At 33.1% G+C, this 23178-nt stretch overlaps 2 protein-coding genes across 4 annotated transcripts; one reads left to right on the forward strand and one right to left on the reverse strand.

Moving 5' to 3' along the window:
• Window positions 1-4033: 4033 nt before the first annotated feature.
• LOC116016006 (peroxisomal (S)-2-hydroxy-acid oxidase) lies at window positions 4034-7345 on the reverse strand. Of its 2 annotated transcripts, XM_031256176.1 has the most exons (11): window positions 7146-7345; window positions 6686-6848; window positions 6465-6589; window positions 5893-5939; window positions 5608-5685; window positions 5388-5512; window positions 5216-5282; window positions 5000-5132; window positions 4805-4905; window positions 4603-4707; window positions 4240-4431 (listed from the first exon to the last, which is right to left on the reverse strand). In XM_031256176.1, exons 2-11 carry the CDS (start codon window positions 6823-6825, stop codon window positions 4240-4242), a joined length of 1113 nt encoding a protein of 370 aa, XP_031112036.1. In that variant the 5' UTR covers window positions 6826-6848; window positions 7146-7345. The 2 variants fall into 2 exon arrangements, with proteins under 2 accessions (XP_031112040.1, XP_031112036.1); XM_031256180.1 differs by lacking the exon at window positions 7146-7345 and having other exon boundaries at window positions 4034-4431; window positions 6686-6825.
• A 4762-nt stretch (window positions 7346-12107) lies between these two features.
• LOC116016016 (probable sugar phosphate/phosphate translocator At3g14410) lies at window positions 12108-16370 on the forward strand. 2 transcript variants are annotated; one of them, XM_031256189.1, is made up of 8 exons: window positions 12108-12450; window positions 13650-13757; window positions 13841-13875; window positions 14297-14409; window positions 14652-14913; window positions 15059-15327; window positions 15745-15917; window positions 16037-16370. In XM_031256189.1, the coding sequence occupies exons 1-7, from the start codon at window positions 12349-12351 to the stop codon at window positions 15867-15869; spliced, it is 1014 nt and encodes a 337-aa protein (XP_031112049.1). In that variant the 5' UTR covers window positions 12108-12348; the 3' UTR covers window positions 15870-15917; window positions 16037-16370. The 2 variants fall into 2 exon arrangements, with proteins under 2 accessions (XP_031112049.1, XP_031112045.1); XM_031256185.1 differs by having other exon boundaries at window positions 15745-16370.
• Window positions 16371-23178: the final 6808 nt, after the last annotated feature.

Here is a 23178-nt window from a genome sequence, read left to right on the forward strand (position 1 = left end):
TCGAATTTCATGGATTTTTGCTAAAATCTCCTGCCCTGCTCTAACAACTCATGGCTATGCGCAAAATCTGCGCCACCACGAAACACACGTACGTATAGTAGAGGTAGGCTTAGGGGTCTGATGCACCATTTTTTATTATTATTTAAATAAAGTTCATAGAAGGTGGAAATATACCATGAATTGTGTGCAAAGGTCTAGAACATTCGAGGGAATCTTTTACTCGAAAAATAAGATTACTCAAAAGTGAGCACGGGATAAATCCGGCCTTATGATCCTAATGGACAAATGACAAAACCAGCTTTAGTTGCCTATAGCGACTACTTCAACTAGCTCAAACCAAGAAGGAGACCGCCATTCGAACTCCTAACCTTGTGATTATAAGTTTGTATCCTTAATCATCTTGACGTACAGTGATTTATTACTTTGTATTTATTGGACATGTATGCTCTGCAAGTTTTTTTCCTTTTAAAAAATTCAATTACTCAATATTTAATGAGTATATGATATGTTAAAAGTGTTATGATTTAAAAAATTGTGATTAAGAGAGCTGAGCTTTTTAATTCCCCCTGTTTGAAGTGTCATCATATCCTGCAATTGATTACTGATGAATAAACATCCACATCAGCATGTATCTACCACACCTAGCTTCAAGAATATATTCTTAATTGGCATCTATCTATCATATTATCATTGCATATATGCGCCATGCCTCACCCTAATGCATGCATGAACGCCAGGCAGCGTTCACAATCCCAAGAAATGCCCATTTTAAAGAAATAAGAAAGATAGGTTAAATACTTGATAGAAGTGGAACGTGGCACCTCAGCAAACCAGAAACTTCTACTTTTCACTTTTTAATATATAATACTGGTCGACGGTTGACAAAGGAAGGATTAGATAATAATGTAGATATACTTGATATCATATTCAATTCAACCATATTGAGTAGTGATGTAATGAGAGAGCTGAGTAAGAGAAATGGATTGTTCTTGCTTGCGTTTGCTTCCTAGTTAGAGGGTTTCTCGATGTTTCTCGGTCTTCCACTTAAAATATGCCCATTAATTTCATCCGTCAATATAAAATGAAAATTAAGGAAAAAAAATACTGCATAGTGATAGTGCACCTAAGTGCAAGTTCGAATGCACTATATAAAATTGCAACTTGCACTTATAACACATTTACTTGACCAAAATTTGAATTATTTATGAAAATGTCACAGCATAATTTTTTTAAATTACATCAAATTTGTTGGTCTAAACACGTGAACGACTATGAATGGTCTTATTTATCTTTTGAACGACTGTTCTCATTAGAGCGTGCCCATATATATAACTGCTAAATAATTAATATACCAAAAATATAATAATCATTAAATCTCACAAAATTAACAGCCATAATTAGATCACACGTTCACACCTAATGTCAAGTTCGCATATATATATTATATATATTTTGGAGAGAAGCTTAACTCAAAAAAAAAAAAAAAAAAAAAAAAAACTACTGGGATTGCAGCTAGATAGCTGTCTTGAAATCAGGTAGCTCCATATTTCAGGGATTTGTCTTTGAAAGCAGCTGAAACAGCAGTCTGCAGGGCTGTGCATACAAATGGCAATGCAACCTCTTACGTCTCTCTGGGCTGTGCCCAGTTCAGATAGATGTATGTACGTAATAAAACACTCACTGCCAATCAACATTATTTAAATAAATTTAATTTTTTTTTCATTAATGCATGGCTGCTGCAGCAGCAAAATGAGCAGACAAGAACAACAAACTCCTGACTCCGCTGCACACACGCTATATGGATTTCTATATTTTATATACTGATATTATTTTTCAATAATTTAATTTCTTTTATCATCACATTTTTAATATAATGCTCTCAGCGAAATAACTCCAGCATGCCTGCCAAAGATCTTATGGTCAAGCGGTATGATTATGCCTCTCCCAAATGGGATGTCACAAGTTTGAATACCAGTGCTTCAATATATTGAAAAAATATGTATAGAACAGATATTGCATTATAACAGAGTCAATAATATTCAAAAAATAAAATAAGTTCACTGCCTTAATTATGTATGACAATTTATTTAAAATTTGAAGAATATTTTCTTTAAAATGACTCATTAATATATATATTTTTTTTCTTAGTGTTTTGTTGAAATAAAAGTTTATACAAAATATTTTTCTATTTAGCTGAACATCTGTAAATTTTTGTTTTCTTAATTTTACAAAATTATAAGATAAACTTATTACAAATTTATTTCTTATAAAATATTAATTATTCATCAATACGAATGAAAAAGATTGTTTAAAAAAAAACAAACAAACAAACAAAATTAGCATAAGAAAGAAAACCAAACTATAGTCAAATTTTGGTTTTTCCCTTCACGAAGACAGAATCATAGTTTCTGGCTTTCTGCCCATGTCGAAGGCATAAAACTTTTTAAAAATTTGGATGAAACTAAAAATTGAAGATAGACTAAAGAAAGTCTACTTACTGAAGCACAAACTTCCATATGGAAGTGCAACTTAATGTCACTAGATCATAAGGCATTGACATCTACGTTTGAACATAAAAACACATATAAGAAAAAAGAAGATTAATATATGCTTAGATTCGGTAGACTTTAATGAAAATAACATTTTTTGTCCTTTAACAACTGTGTACATGGACCATGATCCACCTAATAATTGCGAAATTTATATTTTTTTTGAGTTAACTGCGTACAGATAAATTATATGACAGATAACTGTGATGAAATTATTTATCAATCCCTAAAGTGAAAAAAATCAGAATGATTGAGCACTAGGCATTAACACTTTGGGTTAAAATTCCCAAACTTTTATACCACATTTATACTATTTGACTCTAAAAACTTGATTTAATTCATCCCCACCACATTGAGATTATTAATTGACATTCAAATTATTTTTTAAAAATACACTATATACCTAGGGATCTAATAAGAAATGAAAATTCAAACCTCTACACATTATAATAAATTAATAATTATATTTACATTATGTTTCATTTAATAAAATCAAGGCAACTTTTTTATAACTCTTTTATTACATGAATTTTATTTTTTTAAAATGACTTAAAGTTTCTATTTCATACAAATAAAATTCCATACGAAACTCTCCCTAAAAAAAACAAAAACAAAAAAAAAACAAAAAAAAAAAAAAACAAACAAACTCCATACACATACTAGATTAGATTTGGAAATTATACTCACCAACTAATAATCAATTCAATAAGGTCAATAAAGTTTTTTAGTATTGTTAATTGGATATATATTTATAACGGTTTCAAAGTATAAAAGTTTTGTATTAAATTACCATACTTTAAAAGTTTAGACATAATTGTTATAAGATATGAAAGTTAAAAAATAAAAATAAAAATTACCAACAATAATTTATTAAAATCATCTCTTAACAGTTTCAAAAATATTTAATACAAACACAATAAAATATTTATTAAAAAATGATTATAGATCTTTTGCTACACTTAAAAAAAGACTCTCAGCATATTGCTCTAAGTATACACGTGCACTAGTTTATGTAAATACTTATAAATCGAAAATAAGGCCTCTAAGCAGTCAATCAATTCCAAAGAATTTTAGCATATTTGCACATCAAATAGTAAATTCACTTAAACAATAAATTTATCCCAAAAAAAGCCCTTGAAATGATCACTAGCTTTAATAGTTCATCTTTGCCATACCTTTTTTTTTTTTGTGTACCCAGATTTTCACCATGGATACACTAATCCCTCGCTGAATTGTAAGCACATCTTTTGAGTGAGACAGCTAGCTTGGAGATTTAAGACTGCTCCATACCCAAAGCCAAGGACTGAAACATTGACCTTTGGTTAAGGATGAATGAGTCTCTTCCACTCAATCACACCCTCTAGATTTTTGCAATACCTAAATGAAATAGTTGCAGAAACACTACCACTAACATCTGATAAGGTTATGCTATATATACATATATATATATATAAACACACACACACACACCAAATGAGAGAATATACAGAGAAAGCATCCAATGCCCATATATAGGAAGTAACAATACCAGTTCAAAATGAAACTCACTTTAAACAAAGAAATGAGTTTTCAATGAAAACACAAGCTCTTGAAAAAAGATCAATGCAAAAAACTTCAACTTTGCCATGCCTCAATGAAGCATATATGCAGTTCCACAGATTTCTGTGTAATATATTTATGTCCAAATTTTTCATAACCTTGGAGCTGGAAGAGCACGCGGAGCATCCCACTCGGTCACAATGTGGTTTCGAGTTATCTCTTTCAGTGAACGGCAGCCACTTAAGGCCATTGTCAGCTCAAATTCATCGCGCAGCATCTGCAGCACTTTCCTTATCCCAGCTTCTCCCTCGGCTGCCAGTGAGAATACCACCGGTCGCCCAATCTGTGAAGGGAAACACTTTGTTAGATCCTATTTATGGCGCAAGAAACAAAATGTTCCTTCTTAAGCATGAAATCGAGCTTAAAGTCTCAGATCAGGTTACTGTCATAAGATGATAAGACTATAATTTTGTGGTTATTATAAATGGCATTGCTTAGGTTAATATTTGCTTACAAATATGCCAGAGGCTCCCAGTGCCAGAGCTTTAAAGACATCAGTTCCACGACGAACACCACCATCCAAGAACACAGGAACACGGCCCTGTGCAGCTTTCACAACCTGAAAGTATAATCGATTACAACAAAGTTTGATACAAAAAAAAGGATGTTTTGCTCTCAAACTAATGAAACGATTATTCTCTGAATCAGTCAGTTACTTCTTCTAAAGCCATGATTGTAGAAGGGACATAGTCGAGTTGGCGAGCGCCATGGTTTGACACAATAATACCAGCTGCTCCAGCCTGAATTGATAGCCTTGCTGTAGAATCCAGGACAGAAGTTTTCGCTGTCAATACATGATTTCTCGATTGTATTACTGAACAGGAAATTATACAAAGTTTTGTGTTTCATACCATCCTCAGCAGTGAGTACACCCTTTACCAGGATTGGCAACGAAGTTATTGTCTGGAGCCACTTAACATCCTTCCAACTCAACGTACGATCAACTTGACCAGCAACATATGAAGCCAATCCGGAGTCATCAGCCTGTGACCAGAGTGTTAAAATGACACGTATAAAAGTATAGAAAGATTAGTGGAAATAAGCAGTATATACTAGTTTACACTTACTTTATCCATCTTGCCAAGGTCCAGTCCTTCAAAGTTTTTCAATGTCAAGAACGGTGGCAGAGTGAATCTGCATTGAATCAAGAAGATTAACTTAATAGAATCTTCATTTAAAAACTGTTCATCCTAGTCAAGGACAAGCAACCTAATACACAGTAAAATTTGAAGTACACACCTGTTCTTAATGTCAGCTTCTCTACGTCCCAATCTCGGGGTATCAACTGTAAGGGCAATAGCCTTGAAACCTGCCCTTTCAGCTCTTCTCACAAGCTGAGCAACAACATTCCTGTCCTTGTAAACCTGAATTACAGAATATTTTTGTTAGACATACATGTCGTGAATGCCAATTTACCATGGAGTGAAACTGGAGTGCATATATAGTGCTTCGTTCTTACATAAAGCTGGAAAAAACGGATGCCAGGTCCAGTTGAAGCAACCTCCTCAACACTGGAAGTTGCCCAAGATGACAACGTCTGGAACATGAAGTTGCAATGCATCAGAAAAGAGATATAAACCTATCCTAACAGCTTCAATATTTCTTGTTGCTATGAAACTAAATCGGAACAGAACTTAAAAGACTGATAAAATGCATATACATGTGAGAAACCCTGAAAATTTAAGCCACAAACTAATGCACATTAGAGAGAAGTTAATATAATTACAGACAATCAGAGACTAACCATAATTGTTCCAGCAGCTGATGCAGCTCTTGCTGTAGCATATTCCCCTGCATATAATCAATTTAACACATTAGATTCATAATCACTGAGCTTCTGCAAAATAAGAATAGGTGTTATATGGCTTGTACTTTCAGGCTTAAGCCAAAATCTTTGGTCAGAATTCTCCTCACAACTAATCTAGTAATACCCAAACCAATCAATTAACTAACCAACTCACAACATTCTAGCATTCACAGGAACGGTGTTTATCAAATTAAAAGAAATCAGATATTAATATCTCAACAGTTTAGAGAATGAGAGTTGTGTTTTGAAGATGTGTACTTTGATATGAGCAAAGAGCAAAAAACCTAGGGGCAGCCAGAAGATAACAAAGCACCCTCCAGAACTGATATTCATTTAAAGATTCAAATTTCAAACAATCTTAGTGACTATACTATGAGTATCAAGATATACACCATGCTAGAATAAATACAAATTCTTGGTCCCTTGCTTATCTTTAAAATGGATTTAGTAATTAAACTAACCAGAAATTAGCCTCAGACAGACCTGTGAAAGTTAAAGCTAATTAATACCTTCAGGATGAGCCATTTTCTGCATGGCTGTTGGTGCAATCATGATAGGCATTGAAATCTTGAAGCCTAGCACTGTGGTGCTCAAGTCAATTTTGCTCACATCAATAAGAATACGGGGCCTAAACCTGTCGAGGAAAGGAGAATTTATTATAAGCCAGTTGTGATGATCACTTCTACAGTTAGAAGTTAGAACTACAGGTTCAGAAAGCAGAGTAGCTTACAGAATTCTACTGAAAGCATTCCTGTTCTCAGCCAGTGTCCACTGATCCTCAGCACCTGATGCATAGTAGTCAAACACCATCTTTGGCAACTTCTCCTTGGCAATAGCCTCATACTCCATTACATTCGTTATCTCCCCCATCCCTACTGTTGCTTTTTAGACCTCTGCTCCAAAAATCATGGAGTCATTCAAGCTCAGTCTATAAACCTGGCAAACTAACAATAACCCCTAACCGAACTACCATGTCACAGCTATGATATCACAGACAAATCATTAGCTTTAGTAATATACTATGATCCCAGATTCATTATATGCACAAAACATAAGATAGGGTAACTATAAATAGATCAAGAACAAAACAAGCTAGCAAGAATACATAATTTATAAACAAGAAAGATTCATATACAGAAACCAGGTGCCATGAACATAGAAGCAGACAGGAAAGGGGAAGAGAGGCAGACCTTGTGTTCCAAATCCAGTGAGAAGATCAGAGTGCATGCAGAGTGGAGGTGAAGTTGATAAAGAGAACGACAAGGGAGTAAAGACTGAAGATGATAAAGGAAAGAAAGATATTAAATGGGAATCAGGAAGAAGACAAAAGGTGTGGGGGTGGATGAAGAGAGAGACACAGATTAGAGGATGAGTTTTTGGAGGAGGGCATTTGAAACCACATCCGATTGATTGGGAGGGGGCAAATGGCTATATCTCTACCACATCCACCTTTTGTGTTACACAGTCTCCCTTCACTGCCATCCCCACGCTAATCTTCCAACAACCATCAAATATCTACACTTTCTTGAATACAGGTAATCTCCATTTAGGCATTTGCGCAAACAGATAATGTGCATCAAATCAAGATAACAAAAGCTTATGAGTCGTAATCTTGGAGACTATTAGTATCAATTATCAAAATAGGCGAAAAAAGCTTTAGCCTTTCTGTACTTGTTGGCACAACTGCCTCTTAATGTGCAATGCAATTGGGTTATGGGTATGTCCAAAATACACTCACACAGATGCACGTGAACTATAATCAAGATTCAAAGCTCTTTATCAATGCCAACTTGTGTTTGTTACTAATATGCAAGTTGGTTAACACATGTTATGCCACACTGTATATGCAACGTCTAAGATGTATTAAACATTTTTATAAACTTATAGAATGGTAAATTTTTAAAGATTTTAATAGATTGAGTAAATAATTCAATTGAGTTCAAATGATGGATAGGATCCATAGTGATATCTAGATGCTCAATATGTATTTTTAACTTATTCTAGATAATTGCATTTAGCATACCGTTGAAATAGTACCTAAATCAGTCTATGTACTAGTTCTGTTATGAAATCAGTTTGTGTGACTGCTTAGACAGTGTACAAAGCAATAAATTGAGTATAAAGAGAAATCGAATTAGACACAAGCATTTGATAACCCAATTCAGAATAATAAACAATTTTTATGTCTAGGGCAGCAAATTGGTGAAATCTCAATTCATTAAGGTGCTTATTCATATACAAATAAGGTGAGAATTGATTGTACCAAACCAATCTCTGGTTGAACCATAAAAACCTATCTCTGAAGTTGCACCTTTTGGATTGAACAAAGTGAACAACTACATCATATTTCAACACTGTTTATGGAATTTTCACCCATAGCATCAATTTATTATGTTCATTGTGTTCAACCTAGTTGTCTAATGAACACACAATTAATGTGTTTTCTCAAAGCCCAATTAACACAATCTTGGAGAGGATAACTTCGAGAAATCAATCCAATCTTTTTAGAGAGAGAATGCTTTTCTTATAAAATCTTATTCTCTTAATCTGGTAAGAATACTCGGCATATACTAGTTCGATTCTCTAATCAATTTTCCTTCTCTTTAATTTCTTTCTTCCTTTTTTTTTCTAAAACTTCACCATTGTAAATAACTGAGTTGCTCATGCGGGCCTCTCTTTAATTTCTTGATATCCAATCCGAGCACTTCAAGAAAATAATTGATTTCTTTAGATTTGTTTCTCATATTTGTCCACATATCTTTGATTAAGAGTCAACTAACTAATTTTATCCGGTAGTGTCTTCAACTCATCCTTATCTGTTGAAGCATCTCCTGAAGCAGTCTGTCTATCAATCGATCGATTAATCTAACTTGACAGTGTAGACTCTTTTAAACTTTGTCATAATAACAAGTAAGCCAATTATAAGTGGGCTTAAACAATCTTTGACACTAATATGATCTAAGCCCAGTTGGTAATTGATGGCAAATTATACTATGGACCATGATCCACATTACAATTCCAATATAGATAACTGATAAATGTTCATTGTTAATATATTAAAAGTTTATTATTAATGTACTAAATGTTTATTTTTAGATAATATACCAAATAATGAACCTTCCGTACACTAAAATCAACTTTCAAAAAATGAACATTCAATATATCAAAAATGAATATTATGTCAGTGGTCTACCGTCACGTGGCTTTTTTCCTTTGTTGGATCAATCTTAAGTTGAGACTTTAAAAAATAAAGATAAAATAAAAGTACTTGTGCAGGAAATGGAAGGAAACTCAAACGTTACTCGTGATTATTTTCACTACAGATGATGAAAACCTAATTCTCAAGTGTGCAAATCAGACTGCACATTTGTTAGCTAGGCAGTCAGTTTCTATGCCAGATTGCTTGGAATGCCCATCTCTCCCCTTTCATTTGTAATGTTTTAATTTCCGAAATTAACTAACTCTTTTTTCATTTGTAACTAAATCTTTGTTTCTAAATAAGTAAATAAATTCTCAAGTCCTTCAAATTTCAAACCCTTTGTTATACAAGGAAAGCACAAATCCTACCCACATTGGTTGTTTTAGGAAGAAATTCAAACCCTTTAACAATTGAAAGCTCTACTTGTCGAATAGGAAGAAAGTTGCCCAAGGTTTTAGTGTAACACAACCACACAAGAATCTTTTATACTCCGTAGTTAAGAATTGATTTTAATTTGCTAATATTGAGCTTATTGCACTTTGTTTTACTAATTTTGGTTAGCTAATAGTTGTAGCTTTGTTTAGATATTTTATTTGCGATTTGCTAATAGTTGTAGCTTTGTTTAGATATTTTATTTGCAATTTTGTTTGGGAATTTTGTATTATATTGTTCTGGGTTGCCAATTTCGAGTTCTATGCATGTGGATGCCAATTGATGTAGGCAAATTATACCATGGATCAGGGTTTAACTTGCATTTTAGATGTTGGTCCAAAAATAACGTTTAGATTCTGTATCTATAATTGACATATTCTATACATGGAGTTGAAAATTTCTATACCTATAATTATCATATTATGTGTAAGCAATTATCCAAGTTATTTGTTTACATGTACAAATTAAAACTGTTAACTATATGTACAAAATATGTTAACTGAAAGTACATAATTTTTGTATCAACGTTTATAATGTAATATGAGCCCTGGTCCATGGTATAACAATTGCATTATGTATATATAATTATGATATTTATTGTTATAGGTATTTTCGTATATATGTTGATATTCCAATTTCCACATGCTTTAATTTGTTAGATGGCCACTATGTTTATTTGGGGGTCGGCTACTATGTTATGTGGGGGTCATATCGGTCCTATACTCCTACGTGTGTCTAAAAGTGGAGAGAATGGGTGTTTTGTGTTTATGGTTTATTACTATAGTCAGGAATGAGTTTGTAATTTTCTCTAAAAAATTAAAACAAATGGGATTTTTTTGAAGGTGGCAGGATAATAATTGTGTATAGTGAATTTGACATTTTGACCTATAGTAAGTCACATAAGTACTTAGCCATCTAAGCTAACTCATCGTTTAGTAATTTTTTCTATATTACTTAGTTATATTTTAACATTTACTCTCTGTTTCTGTCTCTCTATCTAGACACACAAGGGGGCCATATATATAAGGAGTGGGTAACTACCCCCACATTATTGCTTTTAAACATCATTAAACTCACATTGTGCATCGACGTTAACACGCAATCATAGCTTAGACATCTCATTTGAATCTTGGCCTCACATAGATCGTTGAGTAGAAACATGCTTTAATTAAGGTGGCATATGATCACTCAAGCTTCTTTCCACTAACCACATGTTATCTACTCCAAACAGTTTCAACAATATCCTTAATTGATACTAAAATCCTATATAGTTTCTCCTCAACTCAAGCTAAAGTGTTCCTTCCACCTTCCCTGGTGAACTAATAACCTTAAACCTCAAAATCTACTAATCCACTCTCTTACACCGCTTCACTAAACCCTCAAAGCATACAAAGAAGATATGGAACCCTCCCTTATTTATCTTCTACAATAAATAGATAAATAAAATCCCCATAATCAATTAATCACATATGGAAGAGAGTTCAATGTAGAGAAATACCTAAGAAACTGCGACGACTCCTGCCTTCAAATGCATTTTGGGAATCTATAAAAACTAGTAAGATGTTAATGAGGTCCTTCCATGTCTAACTACACTTTAACGTCTATATGATTGTTTGAAAAACCAAACAACTCCACTTAGATTTTGTCCTTCCATAGCATTGCTAACCCACCACTCTGACCAAAAGGAAATAAATTGTCATTGGATTGCTAAGCCCACGACAGTTTTATCGGAAAGTAGTCTCTCCCTCTGTTTTTCAACTTCATTTTTTCTTCAATAGTTTTCTACACACTATCAAGCCATTGATCTAAGGGCTCAAATCAAGAAAAATTTAAAAAAAAAATGTGCAGTGCTTCCTGGGAACTGGATGCGTTCTCCTCCTACTATTGTTGAACTGATGCACTTTAAGATTAAAAATTATTCCTTTAAGTTTCAAACTGACACACCTTAAGTGTCGTATTGACTCACTTTAAGTGTCAAATTGATGCACCTTAAAGTGTCAAACTGATGCACCTTAAGTGTTAAACTAACGCACCTTAAGTGTTGAATTGACATACCTTAAATGTTAAAATGATGCACCTTAAGTGTAGAACTTATGCACCTTAAGTGTAAAATTGACGCACATTAAGTGCAGAATTGGCATACCTTAAGTATCAAACTGATGCACCTTAATGTTCAAATTGACGCACCTTAAACTTTAAACATACGCACATTAAGCTACAAATTTACACACCTTAAGTTATAAACTTACGCACCTTACTCTTCTGATGTGTTAAGAAATATGATCTGTGAATCATGTCGTCCATGCTATTACTAAAGAGATCGTTTCTATGTTAGGAGGTTGTAAGGATTGGCATGTCAATCCTCCTAGTTTCATTATGAATTTGTTACACTTTGATTTAATGAATTAAGTTAAAAAAAAAAAAAAAAAAACTTGCCTAACTTCTTAGTTGTAACTTAAGTTTTGGAATATTTTCAGACGCAAAAAGAAAAAAAGAAGAAATATCTCACTCACAATCAACAGAAAACGGAGAATATCATATACAAACGATCAAGGACGTTTTTCGTTTTTTGTTTTGGACCCTTCGGTGCGGTGCGCTTCCACCCTTCTTCGCTCACGTTTGAAAGCAAAGTCGGAGGAGTGAACTGCGCGCACGCAATCCGATTGCTCATCTCTGCCGTTCTAAGCAAACAACGCGGCCGCCCCATTCCTAATCGCTTTCTCTCTTCAACACTCAATTCGCCACACCCGTAGCTCCCATCAATGGCGGATCCGCCGAAAAAAATCGTGAAAGAGGAGGCGCTCACATACGCCTACATTCTTCTCTACATTGCTCTCTCCAGCGGCCAGATCTTCTTCAACAAGGTCTTCTTTCTCGCCCCTTTTGTCTTTTTTTTACGTCAACGAAGTTACTCTCTCGAAGAGATGGTGTGCCTGCTCCTTTAAATGTTTGATTGATTTGAGCTTGAAAAGTAATTGCTCGTTTCTTGGTATCCTGCTTTTTGTTCTTTGTATTTACTCTAATTGGTAATCCACCTTTTCCGTGGCCTATATCTGGGTATTGTTGATTGCCTAAATATAGATTTTTGTCGATTTCTTAATGATTGCCGTGAAGTAGGAACCGCCACTGGGTTTGACCATAGTAACGATTCGGACCTTGACATGTGGCATCTGTGTATGCAGATGTGATGTCATTTCATGTTTATGTGAAGGATTTTGTCAATTTCTTGCATTTTGCTTGTCAATTTGGCTAGCCTCTTGTAGTTTGAAGGAAACAAACTGAAAACCAGGGATCTTGATTCTTGAAGTACCTTTGGTTAGTTTTTTTTCTACTGATATTTGCTTTAGAATGCTGTGATATTTTGAAGATAGACGGATATGCTTTAAAATTGTGACCAAAGATCAATTTCACAGTTGGGACACTATTAAATAAATTAGTGGCAAATAATTTTGTTTTAGAGTTTTATTAAAGCCTTCTTTGCAATTAATGTGAGCGTTTAAGTAAGCACCTAATGTAAAGTGTGGTTCTAGTTGAATTTTGATTGTTTGCTGCTGTATATCTATGATATCTTTTTTAGTTTAGTTCTATTTTATAGGAGAAGGATTCGTTGACATAAAAGGGTTTCTTTTTGGATTTACCACTGCATGCTTAGATCCTGGTTTCTTGCTCTTTTTGCCTATGACGTAGCAATCACTAAGCTCTTCATCTGCTTATGTTAAATACTTAAATGAAGATTAGTATCTTTCCTAGTCACTATTAAAATCTCTACATCATTATTACCATTGTTCTTATTTCATTATTTTTGATCAGTTTTTACCATTGTGCTGTAAATATGAAGTTTCAAGAGCCTCAACCCTGTGCCCATAGTATTACATTGAACCATTTAATGCCTTTGAAAAGAGAGATTCGAAAAAGAAAATCAAAGACAAGAAAGATAAAATGACCTGCCCACGTTGTATGGTTTGATTTCTTCATGGCTATTCATGAGAATTATTTACAAGACTACTTGAAAATGTCTATTTACTTTTAGCTCTTTTTTTAATATTGGTTTTTGTTATTGTAGTGGGTTTTGTCATCAAAAGAAATAAACTTCCCTTATCCTCTTGCCTTGACTCTACTCCACATGGTCTTCTCCTCTGTGGCATGTTTTCTGCTCACAAAGGTTTTCAAGGTAAACATTTTGCTTATACTTTACAGGTATTCCTTCAATTTCACTTATACAACCTGTAATGCTAGTTTTTGTTTTCTATCCAGATTATGAAAGTTGAGCCTGGAATGACACTGGAAATGTGGGTACCTTCAACTTGATAAATGATGTCGAATGTTTGTTTGTTTGTGTGTGTGTGTATTTATCTATTGCGGTTATTTCAGACAGTTGCTTTACCCTCTTCTGGTGTATGTACTATCATAAAGGGGGGAGGGGGGATGAAGTTTATCTCTCACATATTTGCACCAAGATACCTGTATGGGCCAAAGATGGTCAATCAGGTTGTGTACTTGAGCTTTGTTTTGCTTTTGTCTTGCCTTTTGGAAGTTATTATCTTTTTCCTTTTAGTTTCCTTGAATTAACAGGATGATGTCTTGGGCTCACCACTGCACCTTCCCTCTTGTTTTTTAGTAAAATCCATTTTACTTTCCAAAGGAGAATTCTTTTTTCATCTAGCTTATATTATAACCGCAGTTTCATATGGATAATCTTTCAATGTGCAGATATATTTGGTCAGTTATTCCGATTGGCGCAATGTTTGCTATGACACTCTGGCTTGGGAACACAGCTTACCTGTATATTTCTGTTTCATTTGCTCAGATGTTGAAGGCTATCAGTGAGTGTTCATACTTTCTGGTTGATATTGTGGTCTTTTAAGCAGAACCATAGAAAGTTTTCAGTGTTATATACGTAAACTACGATGAAGTGCTATAATGTCAGTTTATCATAAAGAGGTTGGACTGGTGATTATTTGAGAAAAAAGGACAGAGACATGTGGATCTAAAAATATGCGTCTGTAGTGGTCCTTTCATCTGTTGTCAATTGACAATGTTTCATTTCTGGATATCCCATCTTTAGTGCCGGTAGCTGTTTTCATTCTTGGAGTAGCAGCTGGACTTGAAGTGATGAGCTGCAGGATGCTTCTCATAATGTCTATCATCAGTTTTGGTGTACTGGTGGCTTCTTATGGAGAAATTAATATCAATTGGATTGGTGTTGTCTACCAAATGGGAGGAGTTGTTGGAGAAGCCTTGAGGCTTATATTCATGGAGATTCTGGTAAAGCGGAAGGGCCTCAAGCTAAACCCCATATCTGTTATGTACTATGTCAGCCCATGCAGGCATGCATTTTACTTTCTGAAAGCTTATTATCAGTTCTCAATTCTCATTATCATGTTCTGTTTTTCTTCTTTTTGTATGTATCGATTATCATGTTCTATTACAAGAGCTTTTCTCAATGATAACAGAATCTTCTTTTCAATACAGTGCTATTTGCCTTTTAGTTCCGTGGATATTCTTGGAGAAACCAAAGATGGATGCACAAGAGACGTGGAGTTTTCAACCTCTTATTCTAAGCCTAAATTCTCTATGCACCTTTGCTCTCAATCTCTCAGTTTTCCTTGTGATCTCGCACACGAGTGCCCTCACCATTCGTGTGGCCGGAGTTGTCAAAGATTGGGTGGTTGTGCTACTATCAGCTCTTATTTTCGCAGATACAAAACTAACACTCATCAATATTTTTGGTTATGCTATTGGTAATTTTATATTCAGCTTTGGCTTTACCTTTGCTTTATATGGATCTTTAACTTATTTAGGGTGTGCTTGGTTCATGGGGTTAGACACAAGTATTGTTTGGTTGACAACTTTTTAAAATACAAGTATAGGATTTGATTACTACAATAATTAAAAACCCATTACCTAATTTAAATTAGGTATCATTCTATTAATTCAGCCTTATTCCTCCTCATTTCGTCGCCCCCTCATTACATAGGATTAGTGTTTTTAGATTTTTGTTTTGATTTTTTTGTATGTTTTTGTTGATTGGCAAATGTATTTTTCTGATTCTTCAAATCAAAGTTACTTCCATTATAGTTGTGCTTGCCCAGAGATATTCGAATAATGAACACACACACAAATATAGTACTCCGTAATTCTCTTGAGTTTTGTTGCAGCCATTGCGGGAGTGGCTGCATACAACAATCACAAGTTGAAGAAAGAAGCTTCGCGAACGAGCACCAACGATGAGTCTGAGCCTACTCAATCTATACCATTGGTTTCTTCAAATTCTGAAAAATAGATGCAAGGGGCAGTCCCGGCCTGGTAGTTCTGACAGTATGATTTAGCGGTAATTTCTTCACTTTTGAATGTGTTATAGACCAGATAGCTGCTCTGCAACATCCGGGGACATTGGCACGTGTATTGTTGCTGCTGCTGCTTCTGAACTGTGTACTGTGTACTGTGTAGTGTACATGACTACAGTAGAGACGACGAAGAAAAAGAAACAGGCAACACGAGAATTACAGAGTTTTGTTTTACATGATTTCATGGAAAGGCTGGACAAAACCACCAAGGAGTTGTTGATAAATGGGAATGAGTGAATACTCATATATGGATTTTTTTTTGTCTGTGTCAAGCAGTCACTTGGCTTTTTGTTGTATTATGTAAACAATTGGTTTTTGTATAGTGTATATTACGTTGCTGCAAGCTTGCGTTGAGAGACAAGAATCGAATGGAATGGATGTTGTCGTTTTTAATTGGTTGAAGATTTAATGGTTCAAAGATGATTTGTTTGTGATCATTTCTTTGCATTTGCATGGTAAAAAGTATTGATTTTTATAATGAGTAAATACCAGTTGGAGGCCCTTCGACTTTGATGGCACTGTCACTTTTAGTCTTCAACTTTTAAATTAACCACTTTTAGTCCTTCGATTTCTTCAACTTTTAAATTAACCACTTTTAGTCCTCCGACTTTAATAACACTGCTACTTTTAGTCCTCAACTTTTAAATCAACGACTTTTAGTCCTTTTACTTTTTATTTTTAGCCACGATCCTTCCTTTATAATTGGACATCTAATATCATTTTCTCAACGGCAATTTAGTCATTATTCAGTTAATAAAGGAGAGTGGAGAATAGGGTTTCTTCAGTTATTGAGGAAACATAATACTTAATACATTAATTATGAAATGATTGAATTGCACTTGAGAAAATGACATTAAATGTCCAATGGTAAAGGAAGGATGGATCATAGCACAATTGTAAAGGGTTATTGAGGAAACATAATACTTAATACATTAATTATGAAATGATTGAATTGCCCTTGAGAAAATGACATTAAATGTCCAATTGTAAAGGAAGGATGGATCATAGGTGGCTAGAAACAAAAAGTAAGAGGACTAAAAGTGATTGATTTAAAAGTTGAGGACTAAAAGGATTACACACTTTTTTTTAGTACTATTGACTATATTACAATGTAGTATCTCTTTTATAGTCAATATCATCACCGAGGTTCGATTCTGTAACATTCCCTCTAAGAGAGTCACAGAGGTCAGAGGTGCTATATGAGCACAAAGTACTTGTCAGGCTACACTTACTTAATTGTGAGTGTTCTCAGCAACTCGACTTTCTAATTTATTTTGTTTTAGTCTATTAATTGGAGTGTGAGTGACTTAGTTTTTCATATAATATATCACGTGCATAAATTTAATTTAGTTGAAACTTTAATCAATTATCTTATGGTTTAATAACATCATTGTTATCAATCAAGGATGTTATTGTTAGCTTATTATGTTGAGCAGATGCTACAAATAAGTTATTGTAGGTGTAGTGTAAAAAAAAAAAAAAAAAAAAAAAAGTGTCAATTAGCCCCTAAGTATAACGGATAGGGTAATTGAGCCCCTTAAGTGAAAAAAGCTCTACTAAGCCCCCTAAACCAACAATATACACTCAAATATGTGAAATTGTTATTCAGTTTCATTTTATATATACTGTAGTTTCCTTCCAATACAACTACAGTTTCAATTCATTTTGATATAACTACAGATTCATTTGATAATATAAAAAAAAAAAGAGAGACAGTATCATTTGAGATGAATAGTAGTTTCATTTACGGAGTTATGTCAAGATGTGACGGCAACCATTTCTTTACTTAAAGAAACGATGCCATTTTTAGACCATGATCCACGATATAACAATTGTCTTGTACACAGTCGGTACCTCTATGGCTCTCTTTCAGAGAAGGTCACAGGATTGAATCTCGCCGGTAAGATATTGACTCTTTAGGCTACAAATTGACTTTCCATGCAAAAATAAGAAAATAATATTTTCAGTTCCACGACACTAAACTAAAGGGTCCAAGTTACATTTTAATGATTGGAATTAAATTTTGTGGACCGTATGACTTGATTTGGATTGAGCTGAAGTTAATTCGAAAATAAAGGAATAAGATAATGGGCTGTAATGGATCGGCCGTATGATTTGAATGCAAAGGTGGGTTTCAATTGATGATTGGGCTGCGGCTGAATGGTCTATTTGTATTAAAAGGCATTGGCCTTTTGTCTTGTAGCCCATTGGGGCCTTATGGTTCTTAGCCCACTGTTGGGCCTTTGGCTTTTAGGGCATGGCCCATCACTTTGTTAGGGCTTTGGCCCCTTTAGTTGATTAGGCTAGATATTAGCCCTTATGAGTTTGTAAGGTTTAATGCCTCTTGTATCTTGAGCCATGGGTCACTTTTGGACTCATGGCGTTTGTAAGGCCATGTGCCTCTTTTAAATTCAATAAAGGCTATGAATTATATTATTAAAAAAAATCTTGCTCTAAAAAAAAAAAAAAAAAAAAAAAAAGTGTCAAATTAGCCCCCTAAGTATAACGGATAGGGTAATTGAGCCCCTTAAGTGAAAAAAGCTCTACTAAGCCCCCTAAACCAACAATATACACTCAAATATGTGAAATTGTTATTCAGTTTCATTTTATATATACTGTAGTTTCCTTCCAATACAACTACAGTTTCAATTCATTTTGATATAACTACAGATTCATTTGATAATATAAAAAAAAAAAGAGAGACAGTATCATTTGAGATGAATAGTAGTTTCATTTACGGAGTTATGTCAAGATGTGACGGCAACCATTTCTTTACTTAAAGAAACGATGCCATTTTTAGACCATGATCCACGATATAACAATTGTCTTGTACACAGTCGGTACCTCTATGGCTCTCTTTCAGAGAAGGTCACAGGATTGAATCTCGCCGGTAAGATATTGACTCTTTAGGCTACAAATTGACTTTCCATGCAAAAATAAGAAAATAATATTTTCAGTTCCACGACACTAAACTATTACTGTATTTATACCCATAACATGCACATAAATTTATATACACAAAATAGAGTCTTGCAAATTAAACTTTCCCCATGCAGATATCGATCACTAAGTTTATGCCATTAAAAAGGAGAAACAGCGAAACTGAAGTAGGAAAATCCATATCTTTTTTTTTTTTTTGAAAATCAGGAAAATCCATATCTTTATTATGCAAATGATACCTTTATATAAATAGCGAAATAGCAAATAACCAACCACATACTAACAAACTGACCACTAAATACAACAATGCCAAAAGAATAGGACAAACTTTATTCAACAGTTACCCACAGATTATCATAATCTCTTGGGCCGCTTGCTTGTATATATCTTCAGCTGGTATTTGACATTGATATTCACTTGTCACCTGTTTCAACAACATTATATGTATGTAAAATGATTCAATTATTTTGTTTGTAAATTTAACATAAAGAACATGTTCTTTATCTTATTCCTCTTCTCTCTTTCAATCGATAGATATCTTTCATGTTTTCCATTCACACCACTAGCTTTCTCTTTATTACCTTGATTCTTACCGCACACTCCTCTTCCTACTTGTTGATGGTTTCACAACCAATTCCGGCAACTGTGGTGATTGGCCGTCGAAGATATTGGAACCTGGTATGCTTTTTCCCAATTTCTCATCACTCCCACCACTCAAATTATCTAAGTTGAGAAATGGCCATTCTTGATTTTCCCATAGGAAGTAATCTTGAATACCATTAACTTCCATATCTAACTCACTAGTTTAGTTATAGATTTTGGAACTCTTTCTATCTTTCTATTTGTCTCTCTCTCTATGTATATATTAAACTTCACATAGAAAGGGTAAGGTAATCAAGTAATGAGAGTGAAGATTAAGAATAATCTAAACTACATTTACAAATAATGATTCTCAAGGACTAGAAACAATATACACTGCAATCACAAAACATATTATCTCCCTCAAGAGGGTCCCACTCCAACCTAATGGACCCACTTTCACCATAGATCATCTAACAAACTCTCACATCCACATAATAGTGACGACGATGACGACAACAACCACTGAAGTCACATGCTTTGTATGTATAACATATTTTGTTGAATTGCATCCACATATAACAATGACAACAACAAAAACAACCATGGAAGTCACATGCTTTATATGCATAGCATATTTTGTTAGATCTAACAATTGAGAGATCAAAAATGTAATTTTTTTCATGAAGTATCATTAACAAGTGTGACTAATATTTAATTTAAATGCATTCAATACTACTAGTAAAAAATTTATTATGGACTAAAATGATGGCCCTATTTGGTAAATAATCAGTCTATCAGCCAATTTTGGCTTATTTGGTTAATAAGCATTTTGTAACTCCAAAATACTAAAATTCAAAAGGTTACTCAAAGCAGCATTTTCAATTAGCTTTTTGAGAAAAGAAATTATACCAAAAAATTATACCAAAAAGCTATCAGCTAACAGACAGCCAAGGGCCGGGCCGATAACTTCTAAGACATCATTTTGGTTATTAAAAGAATTACAAGGTGTGAGTTTAAGTGGGCGTATATTTTACGGATTGTATGGATATAAGTAAATGTGGTATGCATGAAAGTAATGTTGGTAATTTATATAGTAATTGGTTGAACTTTCATGTTTAGACATGACCACCGGAAGTTTTAATAATATATTTGTGTTGTGGAGTTGCATATACTATTTTAAGATAGGGACTTTGATATTCTTTTTACCAAAAAAGTCTACTCTACGACTGGTTCTGTTATAATATAATACAGTATCTGTTTATAACTACTTTCTAATCAATACCGCCTTATAACTACTTTCTAATCAATACCGCCGCTCAAACCACAACCTCATATATGGGAGAGCAACTTGGTGCCACTAGAACATAAGGCCTTTAGCAATGCATAAGTTTCATAAATAATTCCAGTTATTGCTATCACTATGGGAATAATGATGATAGAAATCACATATCAATTATGCATAATTCATGAAAATAATTTTAGTTATTGCTATGTAATAATGATGATGGCAATAATGATGAAGTTACCAAAAACATCCTATAACCTCCTTCTCTACACGAGTTATAAATAAGGCATATGAGGGATGTTTGAGATGGAGAGAGAACTATGATTATTTTCCTTCAGTAGCCTACACAAGGTAATTTTTTGTGATTATATATTAATGTGTGCATGTCCATAACTTGTAAAAAAAAAAAAATTCAAAATTTGGTAAATGAGTTATTGTAATTAAATAGTAATGTGTGCATGCATACCTATAAATTAAGAATTACTATTACTATTATTTTATTTCAAATTTTGAAATTTTAAATGTTTAACTTTGAATTTTAATAATTTTTTTTTGTGAAATAGATATTTTGATAAATTAGGTAGGTACTTGATCAAATAGGTATTTAGATGATTTAGGTACTTTAGTTTGATTAGTTGATGAATTAAATTGAATTTAATGAGTTAGGTAGATAATTTGTTTATAAATTATGTAGTTTGATGAATTATATTGAATTTTGATTATAATTTATGTATTTTGATGAATTAGATACTTTAATTTATATATACTTTGATTGAGTTAGATATTTTGATGAATTAGATTGAATTTGATGAGTTAGGTAAATTGAATTAGATTTAATTCGATGAGTTAAATATCTAATTCATCTAAGTACATAATTCATAATCGAACTATATACCAAACACATCAAATTCAATCTAATTCATCAATATACCTAGCTCATAATCAAAGTATATATATACCTAATAACTAATCAAATTAAAGTATCAAATTAATCAAAATGCATAACCCATAATCAAATTATATACCCCTAACTCATCAAATTCAATATAATTATCAAAATATCTAATTCATCAAATTGCATAATTTATAATCAAATTATATACCTAACTCATCAAATCCAATATAATTCATCAAACTACATAATCCATAACCAAAATATATGTCTAATTAATCAAATTAAAGTATATAAATCATTTAAATACCTATTTCATCAAGTACCTAATTGATCAAAATACTTTTTTTTAATACAACTGACCCTAATTCATCAAAATACTTATTTCACAAAAAATTTATTAACATTTAAAATTCCAAAATTTAAAATAAAATAATAATAATTTATAAGTGAGAAGGGTGTGAATGAAGGAAAGCACAAAAAAGCTAAGGTCACTTTTTCGCGACCCTTTTTCAAAGAATGGTAATCGCATCCCTTTTGTTTAAAATAGATCCGGTTTTTTATTAATTTATTTAGAATTTTGCTAATGCACATTTTTTTAACCAAACACCATCTTTTGAAGTGCTACCAGGAGAGTACAGTACTTAAGCTTTTGATAGTTATGTTGTAGGACTCATTAAAGCTGAACACTCTCAATTCTTTGTAAGTGGTGACTTTGCAAAGACAAGCGAAAAAATAAATGATTACCTTGACAGAAGATATGAGCTTGGACTGAAGAAGAAAGAATATCATCAACAAAGGTAATCAGCTTGAACATGTGCTTTAAATTAATATGTTGTGACTCTAAATATCTTTGTTGCATTAGGATGAACTTATGTAACTTTGCAAATTTATTGGAATGATTACCTTTGTGCATTATTGTGTTTTACTTATAATGCTTGTCAAATTCTAAGTGCTAAAAATGAATAAAATCTGAAACATTATTTTATAAGAAAATCAAGGAGAATTATTAGGCTATCATTATCTCTGCAAATCTCTCTCACATTCTAAAATGGGTCTCACTCCCACATCATCAAATCTACAAATTCTATACTATTTATTCTACATCCTTGCAAATCTCTCTCACTTTAAAAAATAGGCCTCACTTTCGTTTTATATTATATATAATAATATAATAATAATAATAATAATAAATTAAAAAAATGATTTTTGCAAAACTAAAGTACAAAAAGGCTGCTGAATAACAGCCCTTTTATGTACTTAACAAGCTTGCTATAATCCTAGGTGTAATACCAAGCTTGCTAAGTACATAAAAGGCTGCCATTCGGTAGCCTTTGTGTACTTTAGTTTTACAACGGGCAACAACCATTTTTTTATTTTATTTTTATTTTTTTAGTATTTTATTATTATTATATATAATATAAATGAAAGTGAGACCCATTTTTTTTAAGTGAGAAAGATTTGCAAAGATATAAAATAAATAATAAAGAATTTGCAAATTTGATGATGTGGGGTGGGACTCATTTTAGAAAGTGAAAGATTCTGT

Source organism: Ipomoea triloba, chromosome 1, assembly GCF_003576645.1.
Source record: "Ipomoea triloba cultivar NCNSP0323 chromosome 1, ASM357664v1".
NCBI classification, from domain to species: domain Eukaryota; kingdom Viridiplantae; phylum Streptophyta; class Magnoliopsida; order Solanales; family Convolvulaceae; genus Ipomoea; species Ipomoea triloba.

Excerpts from the sequence above, each read along its gene's own strand:
- LOC116016006 (XM_031256180.1), bottom strand. The coding sequence starts at position 6,825 with ATGGGGGAGATAACGAATGTAATGGAGTATGAGGCTATTGCCAAGGAG. Across the intron at positions 5,940-6,464 it reads GAAAATGGCTCATCCTGAAG|GGGAATATGCTACAGCAAGA; the intron begins GTATTAATTAGC and ends GATTATATGCAG. Across the intron at positions 5,513-5,607 it reads TCCGTTTTTTCCAGCTTTAT|GTTTACAAGGACAGGAATGT; the intron begins GTAAGAACGAAG and ends TCTGTAATTCAG.
- LOC116016016 (XM_031256185.1), top strand. The coding sequence starts at position 12,349 with ATGGCGGATCCGCCGAAAAAAATCGTGAAAGAGGAGGCGCTCACATAC. Across the intron at positions 12,451-13,649 it reads GCCAGATCTTCTTCAACAAG|TGGGTTTTGTCATCAAAAGA; the intron begins GTCTTCTTTCTC and ends TTGTTATTGTAG. Across the intron at positions 14,410-14,651 it reads TCAGATGTTGAAGGCTATCA|TGCCGGTAGCTGTTTTCATT; the intron begins GTGAGTGTTCAT and ends TCCCATCTTTAG.